The following is a 17963-nucleotide window of genomic DNA, read 5'->3' on the forward strand; positions in this document are numbered from 1 at the left end:
TTAAAATGGGAAGAGTAGTAGTAGCACTTTGCAGGATTGTTGATCAAGATCAAATGAGATGGTTTTTGTAAGGTGCTTAGCACTGTGTCTGGCACATAATAAACACTTAAATTTTATCTTTTTTCTCTCTTTCCTTATTCTCTTTTGATGCTTTAAGTTAGATAACAGTTCCCCAGAGTGCTATCCTGGGTGCTCTTCTGTTGCTCTACTGTTCTTTGATCATTCTATTCTCTCTTTTAACTTAATTTCTTTCTCTATACCAATGAGTGCCAATCTGTGTGACCAGTCTGGTCTATTTTTTTTTTCTGTGCTCCAGTCCTTTCCCTATCCTTGCCTGTGGGTTATCTTCACCAGCCTCTCAAACTCTAACTGAGCTTCTTTTCTTTGCCTCAAACCTTTCTTTTCTCCTGTATATCCTGTTTCTGTTAGTGACAACAATATTCATTCAGTCTCCTGTGTTTGAAATATTGATATTATGTTCCTTCTTCTTTTTGCTTTTCATGGTCCTATTGAATCTGTGTATTATTTCTTGCTTCTGTCTACCCTTCACTTCCCACTTCTAGCACCTTAATACAGACCATCATTGCCACCCACAGTTTCTTAACAAGTCCTCCCTCCTCTGAGATTCTCTCTCTCTATTTGTACCTCACTTGATATTAATTAACAGAGGTATTGAACAAAGTTGATTTTGTTACTTCCTTAGAAATTTTAAGTTATTTTTAAATTTAGTAGGGCATAAGCTTCTTGAGAACAAAAATGGTATCAGTTTTGTGTATGAATATGTATATATCTCAGTGGCTAATACAATACTTGACACATAGTAAGCATTTAGTTATTTATTGATTTACACCAGTATAAACTTTGTTGAAGAAGAGCCTATAAAGCAATGCTTTCCTCTACCAAATCAAATATTAATAGTATTTTTTCAAAAATAAAATAACAGATTATAAGGTATTATACTCTTCCATTTTATATATATATATATATATATATATATATGATATAAGATATCATCTTCCACAGAACTACTTGATTGATCTTGTTCATAACTATTGAAACCAATCAATTGTTAACTCTAGCTTATGAAGTAGAGTCTAAAATTCCCAACATAGTATTCAAGAGATCCCATACTCTGACATCATCTTACTTGCCTAGAAGTATCCCACACTGTTTTCCTCTGCATACTCAGTACAGCAATAATATTTATCCCAAAGTAGACCAGAATTCTTCATTATGGAGTGGATTTCTGTTCTTTGTAAGGCTTCAAGCAAAGCTTGGATGAATTATGTGATTCAATGTACACTAATAAGTAGTTACAATGTACATAACCACTTGGATTATGTAATAAAAGAGATTCTTGTTTAGGTACAAATGTGACTTTGTTTCCCCTGAGGTGCCTTCCCACTTTGAGCTTACGTTATTGATTCTGAACTATTTATCATCTCTCATCCATACTCTGTGCCTTCATCTTTAATGACTTTACTCATATTGATCCCTACATTCATCTTAACCTCTTGAGTCTTTTACTATCCCCTAAAGCCCAATTTAAATGTATCTATTTTCTTCCATGAAACCTCCCTGATACCTTCAATGAGTAGTGATCGCTCTTACATTGTATTTTTCCTTCCTTATGCATTGATTCTGTATTTTGTTATATTATAATTATTTACATATCCCTTTATCAGAAAATAGTGGTCAGAGAATCCCCTCATAATCAGGGAGACATAGGCCTAGATTCCATCTCCTTATCTCTCAGTGCCCTATCTGGTTCTCTAAATCTCTAAATTGCAGAAAAGGTGCTATACTTCATAAGGAGTGAATGTTTCCTCATCTGGGAGTTGCCTAAAGCAGCAAAGCTACAGATCCAGTTTACCCTACCCTATTTCTCTAAAGACTGACTGTAATGTCTCTATCTTATCTAAAGATATTGTGCTTTCCCTGCAGTAGATGCTCAATACATGTCTGTTTCATTTTGAGTGAATTTCGGTACTTCATAAATATATTTATGAACTTGCTTAAAAGTTGTTTCTTTCTTGGATTATACTTGTTTTATACAAAACTGTCATTCAGTTAAAATACAATCTGGTCAACATCTCTGAAAACTGCATTCAGAACAAAACATAATTGTAAAAAAAAATGAGGGAGTAATAAGATCTCTTAATCATAAGCATTGAATCTGTTGTTTTGTGGTAGTGATTTTTTTTTGTTCTTTGACAATCTCCTAACATGAATATTAAAATAATAATATTACAACTCTAGTACAACTAGAGTACAGAAAGGTAGAAAGTTAAGGTTCCCTGGTAAAAGTATTTTTTTTTTCCTTTTGAAATAACTCTCCATTTTCCAGGAAGAATGATCTCAAAAAATACAAAGAATACTAACAGCTAGAATAAATACTGGAACGATTTACAGAAAAATTAACATAAGCCACCAGGCTTTAATGTTATGAAAGCTGTCCTGTTTACTGAATAAATGCTAGATTTATGTACCTACTCTTCATGGTTCTTCCATCTATACCTCTTAGCAGATGATATTTTATGCCAGAAAAGCTATCTGTGATGATATGCATTAATTCTTCCCATATTGTCCAATTATTGAATGGCTGCATTTTGGCACTTAGACAAGGCACAACATCAAAAAGATATCCATCATTGTTTGAAGCATAAAATGCATTTTTCTAAATTAAAAGGGTTCAGTATAACACATATAGATGTACAAAAACTACATTTATATTTTTGTGTCATTGTGAAAATTGTGATGCCTTCATCAGAGCCCAGAAATGTATATGCTTGTACATTATAGCTGTGCATTTTCTTACTTATAATCTGCTAAAGAACCAATTCACTGAATTATGCCAGATATTATGCTTAGACATTTCATACTCAAAACTCAAATTAGTTTCACTCTTAGAAGAACATATAGTTCATTCTGCACACACAGGATTAGCTGAAAGGTAGGCATTTGTAACAACACCTATGACAGCTGTTGTTTCCTTCAATAGGTAATAGAGTTTGATGATGGATCCGGATCTGTTCTCAGAATTCAACCTTTACGAACTCCTCGGGATGAGGCAATCTATGAATGTGTTGCCTCCAATAGCGTTGGAGAAATAAGTGTATCTACCAGGCTCACTGTTTTACGTGGTAAGTGAGATTGTTCATTGATTACATCATTGTCAATGTTTGGTGTTATTTTTTCTTTTCCTCTTTCTTTGATGGGGTGCTTGGAAAAAAAGAAACCATACAATGTGGCTAATTATATTACAAAAGGATCAAAATTGGACTCAAACCCACCAAATCTTAAGAGTTTAACCTCTCAGTAACTTATCCCTTTCCTGATCTTTTGAGGTAAGGATTGTTTCTAAGATTTCTGTCCTTAGTTATCTTCTCTTTTACTATTTTTTCATAATACCTATTTTTCAGATCTCAAGGAAGTTCAAAAAAAAAGGAGAAAAGAAACACAAAAATAAGTTAATTCCTTAAATTCACCTTTTTCCCCCCCCAGGAGAATTATGGTTGTAGGGGATAGTTAAGTTTGAGTGTAATTGCTTTTCCTGGGCAGTTTTTTGATTTATTCAGTAAGCTTGTACAAAACAGATCGCCACCATGGATATTGTCTTTAACAAAATTTCAGACTTAGTGGTTAAGTTTCTATGTTGCCTACAAATGTTTTTTCTCTTTGCTGGATGGCCATGCTAGCTACCTTTATCTCTTATTACAATTCTGGTGCTTCTGTAATTAATTCAACATAGGATTCCATATCAGCATTACCTTACACGATGTCCATTCTGTATTTATTTCAGGATGACTATGCTCTTAAATAAGTGGTAGTGACAAGGATATGTCCCTATCTCTAATTCAATTTTATGTCACAGAATAAGAACTTTGTTGTTTCTCACCTGGCCATGTGGTCTTGGGAAATTTGCCTGATTATTCTTTCTCCATGATACACTGTAGCATCTTTTTCTTTTTTCTTTTCTTTTTTTTTTTTTTTTTTTTACATATACTAGCAGTCAAGACACCAGATTTAATGTGTTAAGATGAAGAAAATTGGAGAATGTGTATGAAAAATCTAATAATAAGAGCTGAACCTGTAAAGATTTTCATGGATATTTGATTTTTAAAGCTATTAGTTTTTCAGTCTGATTTTTCCCCCTGAAGGATTCATTTACTTTTTGTTTTCATGAAATTAGCAACATTTTTGCTTCCTGATCTTTGTGGTAACCAGAGATTTAAAAAGCAGTAACATCCTGCTCCTCTGCACGAGAATAAGCACCTCCTGTTGATATTGGCAAGGTCCTGGCTCTTGGGAAGAGAGCTGATACTAATAGCATGGGCCAGATTTACCTGGTAGATTGGAGAGGAAATGCATGCCATAAAATACTCAAGCAGCTTAGAAAATCAGATTATCCAATTCTACAGGCAAAATGCTCAAGAATATAAATGAACATTTTATTAACATGAAAAAGAAAAGACTAACCAACTGAATGTAGTTTTTCAAGTTCACTTTCTATATAGTACAGAAAATTATATCCCCTTAAACTTTACATCATGAAATGTGTGCAGTTTACTTATTTGGATACACTTTGCAAAAATCATCCAACTGAATATCAGATTCTTGAGAGCCTGGCATTCATCCACCCATTGAAGAAACCTTAGAAGCATCCAGCATTTCTAGACAATCATCCACCTTACTATTTACCCTCATTCCATAAAAAAAGAACCTGGATTTGATGCTTTGTTGTTGTATTTTCAACATCTGGAACATAGTAGGTATTTAATAAATTGGTGTTGAATTAAAACTGAGATTGTGCTTAAATATTATGATTTTATTATTCTTATCTAAAGCAGGATTAAACACATTGACAGAATGTATTTCTGCATTTAACTCTAAAAATATTTACTTTTTTGGTAATTAGTTGCTAACCTCAGGGTTTTGAATGATCAGCTATAACATCTAGATACAAATATGTAACATAGAAATAGTTATATAAATGACTCTTGATGAGAGTGTATGGTAAAATATGCCTTCCTCTCTTAAGGGACATTCCTCTTTTAAACTGGAAGTCAAAAAGGGAGTGGCACTGGGTTCATAATGTGGTATATATAAATATATATATATATATATATATATATCTAGAAAGATGTTATTATTTTGTTCAGTTTGTCTTAATTACTTATCTTTATATTAAGAAGGGTCTGAGGGGTAAGAAGGAACACAGAAATCATTGCATTATTTTAAAAATTATGTACATAATTTTTAAAATGATGAACTATTTCAGATATTGATAATGTTCTGAATATTCCTTATTGATGATTTGGAGACTCTTCTATGTGACTTCCTATCCTTTATCTGTCTGAAAATTAGTGTCCATATCTGTAAAAAGAGAGTAATTGGATTAGATAATTCAACTGCTTCTATTATAATCCTTCTGAAAATACCTATTAAATACAAAGGAAAATTAAACAACCACTCAACTTTTGTTCAAAACAACTTGAGATTGGCAAGGCATGCAGGACAAGAAATTTATTTTTCAAATTAACAAATTATAATAATTGATTATATAGTCATTACATTTTTAAAAATAGGATTGTGAATAGACATTTAGCAGCCTTTTGGTATAGTGCTTATATATCTAATTGTGTTTTTTTTTCCTCTCACTTTAACTTTGTGGGGTAGTTGGCATAGTTATTTTCTCCCATTTCACAGATGAAGAAACTGACATTCAGAGAAATTAGTTGATTTTATTAGGTTCTTATAGTGAATAGTTACAGAACCAGGATTCATAAGATATTATACTGGCACATTTAGTAGACCTTTAAATGTAATATCACAAAATCCAAAAGTTATCTCTCTTAATACTCTTATATACCAAAAAGGTTTTAAATGATCTAGAAAAAGCCTTCTAAATTGTGTGTGTGTTTGTGGGGGAGAGAATACAAATCAGAGAAACTGTTCCCAAAATAACTGATTTTTATACAAGGAAGCTAAAACAAAAATAAAAATAAAGTCTTATAGCAGGCAGATAACCTCTTGTTGTTTGTTCTACATTCTCAGAGAAGATCATAACATTAGGAGGTAGTGCCATATGCAAGTGAATTGGATTTAAATAAGGGAAGGCTGTGCAAAATCACGTGCCTCACTTTCCCCTCCAGAATCATCTGGGCCAATGGCCAGATATAGATCAGAATCTGAAAAACTTAAAATGTTATGAAATTGTGCATAAAATATTTTATAGAAAAGTGGGGAATATTCAACTTATATTGTGGCTTACATATTTGCAAATTTGTTTTATTAGATTAGAAATCCTTCTAATTTTACCACTTTAATTTCAGAATTTGGCAATAAGTGAATCTGAGAAAATGATTGAGTATATTCTCTCTACAGCAATCAGTCTTCCATACAGTTTCCAAAGTGATTTTCTTAAAACATGGGTCTGACCATATCATTCCCTAAACCTATTAATTTTCAGTGAATCCCAATTCATTCCTCCTGCCCCTACCCCTTGCCTAGAATTATATAGAAGATCCTTGGTTTGGCATTTGAAGCTCTTCACAACCTCATCTTATCCTACCTTTCTAGCATTTTACATAATTCTCTGAATTCATAGTATTCTTCCACATGGCATTCTATCTCCCATCTCCATGCATATCCTCTCATTGGCTATTCCCATTCCCTGGCGTCCTCTCAATCTTCATCCCTAAAGTTTCTCTGTCTTTCTCTGTCTCTGTCTCTCTGCCCCCATTTTCTCTCCTTCTCCCTTTCTCCCTCCTTCTTTTTTTTTCTCTCTCTCTGCTGTCTCTCTCTCTTTTCCTATCTAAATAATATATATATATATATATATATATTAGTTCCTCCCTGCTATTGGAACTGTCTCAAGTTGTGCAGCTTTCAGCCTCTATGTAATATATTTGATCAATCCTCTGGGTATCCTTCAGACCTGGAATGTTTCCCTTCTTCAAATCCACTATTCTTTTCATTGTACTATGGCTCCCTTCATTCTGATTATTATTATTATTATTATTATTATTATTATTATCATTCTGATTCACACTGATTCTCTCAGTGAGACTTTCTCCTATTATTAGTCAAAATGAAATAGCCCTGCTATGTCTGTGCATTTAATATTGACGGTTTACTATTTATGTACACTTATACACAACTCCCAGGTGCTCCATTTTTCACAGAGTGTACATAGCATAATCCTTTTGATGTTTGCATGCCAGGTATATGTTTTAGGAAATGTATTCATATTTATGATCAGAGAGTATCTTATGAACAATGTGGCACAGCATATGGAGAACCATCCTTGGTTCAAGTCCCTGATCAAATATATCCTGACTGCATATTCTTAGATAACAATGTTTATATTTCTGTGTCTCAGGCAACTAAGAATAGACATTATAAAGTGTCTGCCAGATCATTTCCTCATTAGAATTTACCCACATCAGTGAAATATCACAGGTTTGTCAACAACAACAACAACAAAAAAAAAAACTAGCAAAATTATAGTGTATTTGTTATTGAATAAAGACATCTCAGGAAACTTCTCATGATTGGCATGCTAACCACTTGTATTGTGACCTTTAGAAAGTGACAGGTCCAAGGAAGAATAGCTGAGAAGAGAGCCAACTGTAAATGAAGATTAAAGCTCTTGAGGATGCTCTTAAAAATTGACTATTTACTATTTTACAATTTACCTTCAGGAAGATAATATTCAAAATGGAGAGGAATACCTGCAACAGGTTGAAGAAGGAAGACTAAAGGAAAGGAGTAGAATTCTATCTCTTGCCCTTCCCAAACTGGCACTTACATTTTAAATTAGAAGAACATAGCAGAACTCTGCTATTTAGCTGGTTTGAGTCTATTCAAATAAGAGGAGTAGAGAATCTGAAATCTGGACTTAGGGTATTACTCAGAAAATGACCTGTTTCAAATCTGAGATTTCTGCTTGTTGGGTCTATGCCCATAGATTTTGATTATTTGTAAATGTGCATAGTAATATCCTGCAGCAGGATGTTTAATCAACCTGGAGCTAAGAGATGGAGAATGGGCCAAGTACCACAGATACATACCCATTCCAGGAAAGGGCTGTATGAGACCTAATTGATCTGTTCACCTTACAGAGAGATCTGCTGATTCTCTTCTCCTGATTCTCCCCTAATTACTTTATGGTTAACCAAAATATATTTATATTTCATAGAATAATATATTTAGAGTTGGGAAGGACCTCAAGTTCTACTTCCTTATTTTATAGATGATAAACTGAGAGATACAGAAAGATTTACTTTCTCAGAGTCACATTGCTAGTTTAATGTTCCAGTGCTCTATATTTATATATGTTTATGTTGTATTCTTCTTTGAGAGAAAACATGGTTTCATTATTTTATGTCAAAGAGCAGTATGAAAATATTCCAAGAAGACAAGGAGAAAAAACAGCAGCCAGATGTTCTTGGGCTACATATATTCTATACTAGAGTGACTCTTCTACTTTGTTAATTCTCTATTTGCCCATATTATTCACTCACTCTGGGTATCCTTATAAGAAAATGAATCTTGCATTTATGGAAAGATGTGTTATCATTATTTTATTTCTAATGACTCTTCTTTGAGCTAATTACATCAATTGGCAGATTAAAGATAAGAAAACATATTGGGGGTTCATGTGATAACAGCGTTAGGAGTGTGAACATATGGAGCAAATTTCATTTGAGGTATCTACTGTGTAAGGAACCCCACTATCAAATCAGGATTAGAAAGTTAGCCTAGAAGTAACTCAACATATAAAATCTAAGTGTACTCATATATAAGTATTTTAATGAATGAAAATCACTACATCAAATACTTAAAAGATGAGAAGAAAATACTTTGTCAGAAGTGGAATGTTACCGAATGAGTAGAGACAGAAATTACTGGACAAAGGTGAGCAATTGACTGAGCTAAAGGAGACATTTTGGTGGGAAAGAGAGAGAAATGTTTGCATACATATGTTTCTTTCAAAAGTGTGCATCATTATAGCAGTTGGAAAAGAACTTCTACCATTTTTCAATGAGAATGCAGCCAACTATCAGTGCCATTGTGTAATACTCTGTGATCAGAATTAGCATGTTCATTACAGTCTCATTTTATTAATGCCTCTTTTTGAAGATGAACACTGTTGTCCCCGCTGTGAAAATGGTACTTTACAGTTTACGGTATAAAGTGGTCTCTGCTGGGGAGCTGGGCTAGGAACATTAAAGAACAAAGCACAGCTGCTTGACAGTCACACAAAAGGATTTTTATGAAAGACTGAGACAAAAAAAAGAGTGGCCAACATTGAGCAAGCTTGCCAGCATTTGGGGTACAGAGTGAAATGACTCAAACTGGCTTATAAAAATGGATGTATACTTAAGTTAATATCAAATGAAAAAGTAATTATTGTTTTCCTTTCCATTGAGGAAAGATGTTTAAGCGTATGCAAGCTTTTTTTGTTTTTTTAAGTAGTATATTTTTAGTGCTTAAAATAATAATAATAATAATCATAGTTATCTTTACATATGAGGCCTCCAGACTTGCAATTATTTGAATAACAAAAAATTATCAAGTATATTGTTCTAAGTAGAGAATATTCAAACTGTAGATTAGACAACCACTGACCTTGTGAATATTATACTCTAGAAGGCAGCAAGGTGGTGTAATAGATATAGTGCCATATCTGGAATCAGGAAGACTTGAATTCAAATGTGGCTTTAGATATTTGCTATCTGTGTGATCTTGGACAAGTCACTTAACTTTGCCTCAGTTTCCCTATCTATAAAATGAGCTACAGAAGGAAATTGGAAGCCATTCTAGTATCTTTGCCAAGAATATCCTAAATGAGGTCATAAAGAATTGGACTTCGCTGATATAACTGAACAACACAAAGGAATAATAAGACACCAAAACACAGCTCTCTTACACAATAGCACATGATAATATTTGTTTTTTAAATTCTTTCATAATTTGGCCCCAGTTTATAATTTCATTCTTTTTTTATGCTCTTTCCAACCAAACTTTGGTTATCTGTTTCTCACCTGCTGCATTCCACCTCTCATCTCCATGCTTTTTATACTAGCCTTTTCATAAGTCTCTTCACCTGTACTTACCTTTATTCAGCATGTAACTAAAGCACTATCTTCTACAAACTTTTATGAGTCTCCCAACATTTAGCATCCTTCCTCCCTAATTATTTTGTATTTAACAACTATGCATTTACACTTGTATTTCATAGAATCATAGATTTAGAACAGAATGCGATCTTGGAGTCCATCAAATTAAACTCATTTTTATAGATGATGAAAATGAGAGGTACAGAGTGATTAAGTGACTTCCAGCTGGTTTAATGTTTTAGGACTTCTAGATCCCAAGTCTACTGCCCAATATTTATATGAATTCATGCTGTCTTTTCTGAATGAATGTAAGCTCCTTGAATGATGTTTGATTTTTTTGACTTTCTGTCACATCCAGCAAAAGAGATACTAAAAAAAGAAAGATTAAGTGACTTGCTTTAAGATTCCAGTGGTATAAATGGCAAAAATAAGATTTGAATCTAGATCCCCTGACTGTAAAGTCAAAGGTATTATTTCAATTTTGTTCCATATTGATATTGATTAGTAGCAAAATGTAAACTCAGAGGGTAGGGAAGGTTATATGTAAATCTGATTAGCATAATGAATGATGCCATACCCTTTGTGTATATTAAGGGCCTTTTGGTACTATTTAAAGATAATTATTAGTTGAAATTGAATATAAAAGCCAGATGTGGTGGCACACTCCTATAATACCTTTTTTGGGGGAGGCTGAATTTTGTGGATTTCTTGAACTCTGGAATCCTGTGCTTCAGCTAGGCAGTTAAGCTTGGCTCTAATAAGGAGAGAGCCTCAGAATGGGGTTTGTTAATGAGGTACAAGATGACCCATATCAAATATGTAAGTAGTTAAAAATGCTTTGTTGATCAGAAAAGGAGGAGGCTATTCCTCTATAACTCCAGCTGAGGCAAGATATGAAAGCCCAGTCTTTTATGACTCTATCTCTACCTCTATTTTTAATGTCTATTTTTATATAATTTTTTTATGTTGATATCTCTATATAGATAAAAATCTCTATATTATCTATAGATATAGATAGACATAATTTTGTGATATCTCATGAGTTCAGTAAGCAATATAATAAACAAAAGAGGCAACTACATGATTATTATGTATATATATATAATTTATATATTTAACATGGATTGATGAGACATAACAAAAAAAAACTGAGTGGAAATTTGAAAAATATAAGCTTATTGTCAAAGTTACAAAAAATAATTTCATATAAATTTACATATCTATATCTATATATAAAAACTTCATTAATTCTACATTTATTTGTTCTCAGTGAGGAAAAAAATCTAAATGACTTAAGATAGTTATTAAATTAAATTTCAAGATATTCAAAATTAGTTTTATGATTCTCATAATTTTGATAGTTTTAAAAATATTTAATAGCATTTATTTTCTCTCTCTTCCCCTTCCCCTCTCTTCCTTTTCCAACTAATCCTCTTCCAATTGAATAATTTAAAAAAAGAAAAAGTAATTGTAACTTCATAAAAAATAGTCATAGTACAAGAAGACACATTTCCACATTCTGTATTAGACATGTTTAAAAGCTTTTTGCGTTTCTGTGCATTTTAAGTACCTTAACTCTCTGGCAAGAGTTGGATAGCATATTTCACCTTCCCTTTTCTGAATTCATTGTTTCTGTGATACAATTTTGAAAATTATTCACACATATTTTTAGTCATTTTTTAAATTTGTGTGTAAGTACTTCTAAGTCTTAGTATTATACTTCTTTTGTAGTACATGTTACTTTTTTAAAACTTGATTTGAATAACAGGAGGTTCCTGTTTTCATGCCATTTAAACTATTGTGAAGAATATAAATTCTGGAAATAAGATATTTAACACTGGCAACAGGGCTTTTGGTTTTAAAGATCAATTATCTGTAATCTTTACAAATAACTGTAGCAACATGTATATTTTAGAGCAATGAATGTTGACATTTTTTTCACTGAGTATGTATTTGTAAGATTCCAATTTTGGTGGTGAATTTTTTAAAGATTTTGCCTTGAATTGACCCCTTTAATACAAAGAACTTAAAAAACTAATAGGTCTTGGTCACAAGTATGTCCCAATTAAAATGCTTCAGACAAGTGATTAATGAGTGTGTTCAGTTTGAAAAACCGATCACAGTCTAGTTATTCTCAGGGGAGAACCTAAAGTTTTTTACAAAGCGTAATATGAAGAGAACTGCATAGAGAAGAAACTGTCTATCCATGCTCATTATGTGGGGTACTCTTTCCTATAATCAAAGAGGCAAGTGAATCAGTATTAAAAATATTGTTGTAATTTTTCCATCCTTCTATGCAAATCTCTACTGTTCATCACACAGAGAGGTACAAACACAAACACAATTCTCAGACACACACACATACACACACAAACACACATACACACACACACACACACACACACACACACACTGACTGTTTTCAATATTTGTATATAGTTGATAGAAATACTCTTATCAGGGTTAACAAGCCCTGTGAACTTTAGTAAAAAAATATATTTATAACAACATTTCAATATAATTACTTCTTTTATTATCCTTTGTATATTGTTTTATGTATTTTAAAATATTTTTACTGAGATATCCATAGGCTTTACTGTAGCACCAATGGGGCCCAGAATACAAAAGAAAGGTTAATAAGTGAGAATAATCCAAAATAGCATATAATTCTTTGTTCTCAATTTCTTTTCCCCCAACAAAATCATATATCTACTAGGACATACTTTTCTACAAGATTAATGCCTCCTTATGAAGTGAGTAAAATCAAAGTAATAAATGAAACCATAACTGGGATGTGAGTCTTGACAATGGTTTAAAAGAGAATGGGGGAAAAAAAGGAATTCCTTGTCCTTTTTAATATTCCCCAAGCTTTACCCACTGACTGTTGGGAAGGGGAAAAGTAATGGAGAACCTAGCATAGAATGGCTTCCCTGTGTTTCCTAAAGAGTTAGGGATTGCCTTTTCTAGCTTTTTGAGAAAGACCTCACTGTTTCAGGATCCCAATGTTTTGGAGAGTGTGGAGTGTGGACACTGTCAGGCCATGGATTATCTTGGCCAGAAGTTTGGAGTTTGTAGACTTTTAAGATGATAGATGGATAGATAGATAGGGATGGATGGATAGATGGATGGATGATAGCTGAATAGGCAGATAGCTATATTTCAATGAAATTAATTTTCTTTTGTATCTTAATTAGTTATACATTTAAAAGCATTCTGAATAGTAGTTTGTAGGTTTCTCCAGACTACAAAATGTGACCACAGATATACATCCATCCCGAAAAAGCCACTTGAGACCTAATTGATTTGTTGATCCAGCGGAGACATGTGTTGATTATCTTCTTTGTATTCTCCCAATTTTTAGAGCCCTGCTGCCTTATTTATTTTGTATTTGATGTATTTATTTTATATTCAATTATAATCCATCTATTACGTTTTAAATATCTTATTTCAAAATAAAGTTAAGAAACCATGGCCAAAGCAAAACTCTGGAATATTCTATTTAATTTAATTCAGTTTGGCAAGTATTCATTAAACATCTGCTATTAGCCAGGAACAATGTTGAATTCTGAAATTTAAAAAAAAAAAAAAGCCCTTCTTTCAAGGAACTTACATTCTCTCATGATATACAAAATTTGCACAAATAAATATAATGTAAAGTGAATAGAGGGAGAAGACTAAATGGGGATCATGAAAGCTTTTCCATAAGAGATAGCTGAGTTAAACTTTGCTTAAAAACCAAAGCTTTCAAATGGTCTAAATGAAAAGGAAGTGTATTTCTATAGAATATCTGATCACCCTCAGTTGAATTTAACATTGCTTATAGATCTTTCAAACCTGAGGAGCTTTAGAAAAGGTTTAGAGTTATTCATAACTAGAGATAAATCATCTAGTGCTAGGAAACTGAGGTCTAGAAAGGGTAAATAAGTCACCCAATATCCCATATTTGTTTGAGTGAGGAAATTGAGCCTCAAATATAACAGAATGCCAGTCTAGTCAGATCTCAGTCTAGTCATACCATAAGCAGTCAAGAGATAGATTTGTTTTACTGTTTGTTTAAGCAAAGAATAATTAAATCTTAGCCTAGTTATGCTTCCTAAAGGCCAGTAGTAGGATCTCTTGAATTCTCTGCTCTTTGGACTTGTCTATTGCTACTTCTTTCTGTGAGCCCAGATTTTCTCTTACAGAAAAGGCCAGGTTCTTGAACTTTGGCATTGACTTTGATAAACTTATTCTGAAAGATACTTCATCCAGGATGGTGATATAAACCATGTTTATTGTCGGGGCCTATGAGCGATTGATTAGTTGGCCTAGAGGATAGAATATATAGGACATCAGTAGTTCTTGCTTTTTAGATTGGATATAAAATGCCTATTGTCTTCAGGGAGAATTTACATATGCCTGTTCCAAAGGTTAATTTTTTAGAGATGTAATAATTACATTGTAATAAATTGCAAATGTAATACATTATCTTTTTCAGGGAGAATACAGAAATTGTCTGTTACAGCGTTAATCAATCAACATTATTTATATCCTCATTTTACAAAATTTTCATAGTCTTTTGATATGGGTCAATGGTCTCCCAATTTGAGACATAAATTTGTGATCCATGTAGTTTTATCCAATTCTTTACTTTTATAGATGAATAAACTAAGGAACAGAAAAGGTAGTGATTCTTCTAGTTTTCTAGGCAGTAACAAAGATGAAATTCAGATTAAGTTCTTTGACCCAAATCCAATCATCTTTTGTTTCATTTTGAATTGTTTACCCTTTCTGGGTTCTGATTTCCTTCTTTCCTCAGCCAATATCAGTGTATTTTCAATTCTAAAAGGTAGTTACTTCCATTGAATACCAGGAAATAAAGTATATAGAATTGAAAAGTATTGGGATGGGGTTTGTTTTTTTTTTTTTTTTTTTTTTTTTTCGCTGCTGTAGTAGTGAGGAACAGATTTGATAGGAGTTGAATGATTTCTTAACTTTGGTTCTCCTCCTTATATTATTTTTTTTTAATGGCATTGGTGGAGAGGGAGTAGAGAGGAAGGAGAATATTTTTGAATTATTTATTTCTTCTTCAGAGCTGCTTTCATTTAAGCATTTATTCAACAGTGAACAAAATTAGCTATATTTCTTCTAGCTTTGAGGATGTGGTACCAATGTATTTGAAAGCAACTTGTGTCTCCACCAAGAAATCACAGTTTTAGTTATGATGATGATTGCAGCAAATGAACATGTAAGATACATGATTGAGGGTAATCAAGCCAATTTATAGGAAAAAGGTGCTCCTGCTGTAATTCAACCTACAGCTTTTGAGGCTAGTGGTTTCTGAGCACACTAATGTCTCATCAAGTGCACTATTACTCTGACAGCCAGGTTTGTTGAAAGGTAGGATGTGTTTGACAGAAGAGTACTGTACTGACAGCAAAATTAAAGTCTTTTTTTCCCTCCAATGGAAAAAGATATTCTTAAAGAAGAAAATCACATATATTCCAGAAGGGTTTGAATGTTCTTTGGTTAAGTTAAAAAAATATATGACGCAATAAAAAAAAATTCAAGTAATTACCCTTGGAGTATTCCCCTCCTTTTGTTTCTTTCTTGATTAATAATACTAGAAGTTTTTATTACTGCACTTAGTAGTTTTATGTGGTGTCTTTTTGCTCTTGGTGGAGCATGACAAGACATACATAAATATGAGATGATTTTAAAATGTACTAGTAAAAATACAATAGAATATTGTGTCTCTTAAAAGACACACAATATTTATTAAGCAAAACTGATTGTTGAAAGTCAAATATTTAGATATCCAAAAATGGCATTTCTGTTATTTTTCTTCCTGAGTGATCACCATTGCTAAAGGTGCCAAATCATCTGAGATTTGTTTGTATTATTATTTAAATGGAAACAACCAGGATTAAAGCAAAATGTGCCTCCTAATAACCCTCATTTTTATGCATGTCATTAGATCTTATTATGATATTACTTATTTCCAGGTATTCCCCGCATTGTTGTAAACTGACAGCATGTGCTATAGCCCACTTATTATGATGCCATTAATCTTTGTTACAAAGATACATTAATAAAGTAATCAGTCACTAGCTCAATAGCCAATGGAATTCTTCACTTAGAGACAAATTATCTTCTTTGAAGAGTTTTCTATGACTTAGCTTCTTCCTTACACTATTTTACCATAAACCTACTACAACAGAGCACATGACAACATTAAATATTGTGTAGTAGACATATTATCTGGTGTTTTTTTCTCCTCTACCCATAAGTATGCCAAGAAATATAGCATTACTGAAAGCAAACACATATGCATAGACTCACACTCGAAAAATGATGAAGATTTTTGAAGTGGATATGTTTAAATAAGCCTTTTAACTAAATACATATTAATTGCATTGATTAGAGTCAGGTGTTACTGTGCTCATTTCCTCCAGACATATTTGCCAATGTACCAGTATATAGTGAGTAAGTACCCCTTTTTTTGAAGCGTGGTATCCTGGGAATACTGCTAAACATGGTCCATAATCTGAAGTACATATTTTGAAGGTAATCTGCCCTACATGTATAATTCTGAATTGCCAATTTTTATAACATTTAGCTTTATGTGAAAGAATAGCTCCAGATTTTTTCTTTTTTAGCCATAAACTATGATCTCCATTATAGATTTTTGTGATATGAAGGGCTCAACAAGTTCCCTGTGTCCATGAGGATTCCTTCCCAGGAACTGTATTTTTCTTTAATTTTTTTTCCTTTCTTTTCTTATTTTTTTAAATTAAGAAGCATTTATTTTCTCTTCCTATCTTTATTGGGGGAAGGGGAATCCTTATAAATAATATACATAAACAATACAAACAAATTCTCATGTTGGCCATGAGGCATTGAAATGTATCCATCATTTTTAGCAGTTTGGGTCTATCATTTCTTGTCAGAAGGAGATTATTTGTATTTTTTAAATTATAAGTCCTATGAAATCATGGTTGGTCAATGCATTGATCATAGTTCCTAAATCTAGCTGTGGTATTTTTATTATATACATTGTGCTGGATTCTGCTTATTTAACTGTATATCAATTCATACAAATCTTTCAAAGTTTCTCTGATGCCATTCCTTTAATCATTTCTTGTAGTATGATGATGTTCCATTTTTATAGGGCTTATATATTTAGTTTCTAGTTTTTTGCTACTACAAAAATTATCCCTTCCTATGTTTCTACCTTCTCTCTTCTCTTGGTCACACTGGTCCATACCCAAAATTCACATTGTTATGTTATGATTCAGATTAGGAAGCATTTGGATAGATTTTAGTTGAGTTATTCTATCTCCTTCATTTTTAGATGAGATATTGAGAAGATAAGGTTATTCAAATCAAATGCTCATAATATACTTAACACTATTACCAATGCATATCATCAATAAGATACCAAGGAATGGTAGGTTATATTTCACATAGCTTCATTTCTAAAGCCTTATGACTCTATTGAATCAAGTTCTATTTTTTTAAAAAGCTTTTATTAAATGATTATTTTCATGAGCAATGAAACTCCCCATGTGACTTTTTAGCAAGTCATTTAATTTCATCAGTTCCATAAATTCATCTTATAAATCAAAATAAACATATTTGATACTTAACCTAGGGCTTCTTTAAGGACCAAAGAAATCTTGGTCCTTGCCCTTACTTTTTAATCCCTTACTCCAAATCTGCCTTTTTTTCCCTTATTCCATATTATACTTCTTGTGAGCTCAAGTAAAAAATAAAGGGGCATTCTTCTTTGAAGAGATCGTTTATTCTCCCTAGTGATTTAAAAGTGGCTAGTGACTTCATTCTTAATTTCTAAAA

At 32.5% G+C, this 17963-nt stretch overlaps 1 protein-coding gene across 10 annotated transcripts in view; it reads left to right on the forward strand.

Moving 5' to 3' along the window:
- Positions 1 to 17963, forward strand: part of PTPRD (protein tyrosine phosphatase receptor type D) — a 1049942-nt gene that overhangs the window by 713136 nt on the left and 318843 nt on the right. For all 10 annotated transcript variants that reach the window (XM_031947762.1, XM_031947812.1, XM_031947874.1 and 7 more), the window contains one exon: positions 3002 to 3143. In XM_031947762.1, coding sequence (XP_031803622.1) covers positions 3002 to 3143 — 142 coding nt within the window. The remainder of the gene's footprint in view (positions 1 to 3001; positions 3144 to 17963) is intronic.

Source organism: Sarcophilus harrisii, chromosome 1 (assembly GCF_902635505.1).
Source record: "Sarcophilus harrisii chromosome 1, mSarHar1.11, whole genome shotgun sequence".
Classification (NCBI taxonomy): Eukaryota; Metazoa; Chordata; class Mammalia; order Dasyuromorphia; family Dasyuridae; genus Sarcophilus; species Sarcophilus harrisii.